This window comes from Sinocyclocheilus anshuiensis, unplaced genomic scaffold, assembly GCF_001515605.1.
Source record: "Sinocyclocheilus anshuiensis isolate Anshui unplaced genomic scaffold, SAMN03320099.WGS_v1.1 scaffold446, whole genome shotgun sequence".
Lineage (NCBI taxonomy): Eukaryota > Metazoa > Chordata > Actinopteri > Cypriniformes > Cyprinidae > Sinocyclocheilus > Sinocyclocheilus anshuiensis.
The window spans coordinates 1,114,178-1,119,681 of NW_015544247.1; the positions used below are offsets into that span (position 1 = coordinate 1,114,178).

The window sequence follows — 5,504 nt, forward strand, 5'->3', positions numbered from 1 at the left end:
GAGTCACGCGCCGAATGAATTCCCGCATCTCGCCAGAAGATGGCGCCCGCAGCTGAATAATCAATCCGTTCATTTTTACAAAGCGCTCATCCATGGCGTACAGCATAATGTACAACACGGGTATAAATTCATTGTAAATTGATTATTAAATTGTTTGATTAGGGTTTATACATAATTTCCGTGACAGAGTTCAAGATAAATCCTTTAATCTTACTACTGGAGCTGCTAGTTTGCTAGTTTCAAATGATTAATAAACAGCAAGCACAAACTATGCAAAAGCAGCATTCCTTCCGGTGCACTCAGTGTCCGAATTCACTACTTGTTTTCATTCACTCCTTCTAGTGAACTGAATTAGTGACCTAATGTAGGGAATAGTGAATGAGGGTATAGGGAGCGATTTCGGACACAGCCCAGGGCTCTAAACCGCAGCTTGTTGCATTTAAGCAGCAAAAATACACAAAATGACACCAAAATGGCCATCCTGGCCACACAGTTAAATAAATGATAATATTCAGTGATGTGATATGTGAAATGTGGAGTAACGTCTGGCGCAGTTGCAGCTTGTACTTATTACTAAAACAAGAAAGCAAACGAGTAGCATTAATAGTCATTCATTTTAGTTAACATATACTATGATAATTTGAACAGATTTTTATTCTTATTGTAAAATAATGGAACATTTAGGTCATATTAGGAATATTGTCTCAAAAGTCATGGAAAAGTCATGGAACTTTATTGGTAAAAATATGTACGAACCCTGTGTATTGGCTGTGACTAAAGGGTTCACACGTTATAGGCTAACGTTACCAGATCTCTTCCTGTTGTTTTTTCTTTTTCTTTTTGAGTAAAGAAAACGCTGTTTATTATTATTATTATTATTATTATAGGCAAATCATTTTTTTTTTAAATAATGTTATTAACCGGTATTTCTTCTACCCGAACCGGTATCAGAACGGTAATAATACAGAGGAACGCAGGAACAGAAACGTTAAAATATAGATTCTGCTCCGAGTGAACCGATTGAATTTTGTTTTCGTTTTCAAGCCCTGCTCACAATTAGGGCTGCCCCCTAATAGTCGACTAACCATTAGTCAACCAGAAGAGAATTAGTTGATCTATAATAGTTGAGATTTCATTAGTCGCTTAATCGTAGAAAAAAAATCCATGTCCGTGATGGACAGATCATTACCAGCTGGTCTATGTGGTAATTATAGTACATCAGTCAGGACATGCAAATGTTCATTTGGATCATTGACCTCAAATGTGACTTACGATGTGACATGTAAGTTGCAGCAATATTACATGGCCACTCGCCATGTGCGCTATTGAAGTGTTTGTACAGAGTGTGGAAGCTGAACAGTAGTGCGCTCAGCACATAAGTCAACTTGGAGGCACCGGTGCGATTATTTGCATTTAACTTAAAATACTCCATCATTTTTGCTCATACAAGATAAGAGTAATAAATCTTTCGAATTTTTGAAAGGTCTGCTTTTATTCTAGGGGTGCAACCGTTCTCGGTAAAAATCGAACCGTACCGTTCTCCACACACGGTTCGGCATACACTAGGACCGCGGTTCAACTTAAATCTGACAATGCATCTGTAATATGGTTTGTTAGAGTTCGGCTAATGCACGTTTCTGTTGATGGATACAAATTCTGGCTTCCCAATACATTACAACAAGAGTGATGAGAGAGACAAAAAAAACAATACGTGCTTGCCAGTTTAAATATTAAAGATCCAGAAGACGTGAACTCATGCGCGCAGTGAGAAGATCTGTGTAGTCGCTCATCCGAAGCGCATGAACCCGCGTCTCAGAACGCGCGCAAATATTAAGCTCTCTGTGAAGTATTGTGTTTGAATGGACATATTCACACAAAAATTGTCAAAATGCCCATCTTGATGAGTATCCTAGCAGTCATAGTCGGCTGAACGTACAGTATCAGTGCACTGGATCAGTGCGTTCTCTTAAAGTGACAGCACTTTCTTAATGTTAATCAAACAGCAACAACACGGAAATCTCTCACTGCTCTTGATTGAATAACTTTTGTAACTTTAATAAGGATTAATCTTTAATTTATACAGTCAAATATGCAATGTTATTTTACATTTGATTTATTCAATTTCTGTACCTAAAAACTGTTAGACCTACCTAAAAAAACTGAAAAGCACTGTTTATTTTATTTGTATCTTTTTTCACTGTTTATTTATTTGTGCTGTTACTTATAGTTAGATTATTTGTTCTTATTTTCTTTATTTTTATTTGACAATATAGTTTTGTCCCTAAACATAGCACATACCGAACCGTACCGAAACCGTGACTCTAAAACCGCGATACAACCGAACTGTGAGTACGTTGAACCATTGCACCCCTATTTTATACGTATGCACTCATAATAACAACAAAACCTTGTGCTTTGTAAAATAAAGTGAAGAGGGTGTGCTTTCTGCCGTCTAGGTCTGAACTAAAAAAAAACTGAACTGTCAGAAAAAGAAGAGAGAAAAAATTTAACCAGAACTCTGTTTGCGCTTGACACACATGAAAAATATATCTATAGAAAATGTCTACTTTTAAATGAACCAATTCAAATGGAAAATATCGTACAGTATCGTCGACTTCATCACTGCTGCCGCAAATACAGAAAACACATCAATTAATTATTATAATGTTAAGGCAGTCTTCTTGCTGTTCTTTTTTTTTCCCTAAAGCATTCATAATGATTACTTCGGCTGTGCGCTGTGGCAAGCTTTATATGTGCGCTTGAGCACTGATAGGCTATAGGCAAATAAAGGCTCATTATTTTGAATTACATGGTTTATTAATATAAACATGCGATTAGTTGACTGATCTCTTCAAATGAATGTCTACTAATCGACCACAAAAAATCTTTAGTCGAGGGCAGCCCTACTCGCAATAAGAACAAAACAATGCCTTTGTAAAATAAAGAAAACAAACAGGATGCGCTTTCAGCCGTCTGTTTCCTTTAATTTGTGGTGCAGCTGTAAAAAAAGAAACAAAACCAGTGTTTTTCAGATTTTTTTTTTTTTTCAATAATTATATTTATTGAAATTATTTTATGTAAGCTTGCTGGGTCTTGGTTCCCAGGTTGAGAACCACTGCTCTACAGCAACTATTTCAAACTATTTGATGAAGACTGATAATGATCATTGTTTTGCACAGGTGGAGTTCCAGGGGGAGGAGGGCACTGGTCTTGGACCCACCCTGGAGTTCTATGCTCTTGTGGCTGCAGAGTTCCAGAGGACTTCCCTTGGTATCTGGCTTTGTGACGATGACTTCCCAGATGATGAGTCGCGTCAAGTGAGTTATTTGTCTGTTTTACCTTAAGGCACTAGCCCAGATATGACAGATTGTTTTTAATTTGGCTGATTAATGAACATATTCGTTGTTTATCAGGTGGATCTGGGCGGTGGCTTGAAACCACCAGGCTATTATGTGCAACGTTCCTGCGGCCTTTTCCCTGCTCCCTTCCCTCAGGACAGTGATGAACTGGAGCGTATCACCAAGCTTTTCCTGTTTCTTGGCATCTTTCTGGCCAAATGCATCCAGGACAACCGGCTCGTGGATCTGCCCATATCCCAGCCTTTCTTCAAACTGCTATGTATGGGCGACATCAAAAGCAACATGAGTAAGCTACTTTATCAAACTCGTGTCGAGTCGGACTGCCACTTCTCTGAAATCCAGTCCGAAGCCTCCACCGAGGAGGGTCAAGACACTTACTCAGTGGGTAGCTTTGATGAAGACTCAAAGTCTGAGTTCATCCTTGACCCACCAAAGCCCAAGCCACCAGCTTGGTATCACGGCATCTTGACCTGGGAGGACTTTGAGCTGGTGAATCCTCACAGAGCACAGTTCCTGAAAGAGCTGAAGGCACTGTCTGTGAAGCGCAGACAGATCCTGGGCAATAAGAGTCTGTCAGAGGATGAGAAGAACACGCGGCTACAGGATCTCATGCTGAAGAACCCTATGGGCTCTGGCCCACCACTTAGTGTAGAAGATTTAGGGTGAGAGATATTACTTTGTATATTAATCAATAAAAAGTAGGCAACACTTTTTTTTTTTTTTTTTTACAGTCTTCTTGTTATAGATGTCATATCCACCTTATTTTTCAATGTGGAAGTAAGCCATTTTTTGTAAATGTGCGAGACTTCTGGTTCATTAGCCGCTGTAAGGAAATAGCGAGAAAAATAAAGTGCAGTGAATGGTAAAACTGCACTACAAACCACTGTGTTCATCATTAAGATAATACATTAAAATAATATGGTAAGACACACCAGATTGCAATATCAAGCAGCAAAACAAGCTGTTTTGTGCAGCTAAAAATAGCTGGAAGCGGATGAAACCGGTAGCCTCGCACATAAAATTTACAAATGGCCACGCCTGCTCTTATGGGAAAAATCAGGTGGATATACTTACTAGATTAATAACGGGTAATTATCCATAATTACAAGCAACTAATCATCTAATGTTTTATTTTTTATTAGATTAAATTTCCAGTTCTGTCCATCATCCAAAGTACATGGTTTTTCATCAGTAGACTTGAAGCCCAATGGAGAGGATGAGGTAGGTCACATGTTGTCCAGACACACAATCTAGTATGGTGTATTTATTGTTATGCTAATGGCTTGTTTGTACCTATATTTGTATAGCAGTGCTTATCACCCTAAGTAGCACTACTTCCTGATAAAATTAAAACCTGATAAAAATCATCTTGATAAAATTATACTACCATCCAAAAGTTTTGGGTCAGTAAGATTTTTTGTTGTTGTTTTGGTTCGAATAAATAAATAAATATTTTCAACATTGACTGTTTTATTGAGGACCAAATCGGCAATAAGAATGATTTCTGAAGGATCATGTGACACTAAAGACGAGTAATGGCTGCTGAAAATTCAGCTTTACCAACACAGGATTAAATTGCGTTTTAAAATGTATTAAAATAAAAAGTTATTTTAAATTGTAATATTTCACAATATTACTGTTTTTAGTGTATTTTTGTTCAAATAAATGCAGGTGTAATTTTAAACTCACTGCTTGCTTAGTACCTGTAATTATGTAACGCACTGTCTTTGGTGTCATCCTGTATGGAAAAAAGACATGAATGCTAATAATTCTGCTGTCCTCTCATCAGATGGTCACCATGGAAAACGCAGAGGAGTACGTAGAGCTCATGTTTGACTTCTGCATGCACACAGGAATCCAGAAGCAAATGGAAGCCTTTAGAGGTATGACAGGATTGGCAGGCCTCAAATACTCTCATGCCTTGTACTTTCAGTATGCTCGGACTACACATGTAACTTGGCTGTTCAAGAGATATATTGTAGGGATGTAACGATTCACTCAACTCATGATTCAATTCGATTCACGATTTTGATTTCACGATTCGATTCACTTTTTTTTTCTTTTTTTTTTTAACAATATGAGATTTAAGACAAATTATAAATAAATGTGTCCTTTTATTATTGCTTGGACAAAATGCTGCATGTT

The 5,504-nt window shown here is 37.6% G+C and overlaps 1 protein-coding gene across 7 annotated transcripts in view; it reads left to right on the forward strand.

Annotated features, from left to right (window-relative positions):
• The window catches only part of hectd1 (HECT domain containing 1), a 39,700-nt gene that overhangs the window by 30,563 nt on the left and 3,633 nt on the right, over positions 1–5,504 (forward strand). For all 7 annotated transcript variants that reach the window (XM_016498522.1, XM_016498521.1, XM_016498527.1 and 4 more), the window contains 4 exons: positions 3,180–3,317; positions 3,414–4,021; positions 4,502–4,580; positions 5,149–5,242. In XM_016498522.1, the coding sequence (XP_016354008.1) occupies positions 3,180–3,317; positions 3,414–4,021; positions 4,502–4,580; positions 5,149–5,242 (919 nt within the window). The remainder of the gene's footprint in view (positions 1–3,179; positions 3,318–3,413; positions 4,022–4,501; positions 4,581–5,148; positions 5,243–5,504) is intronic.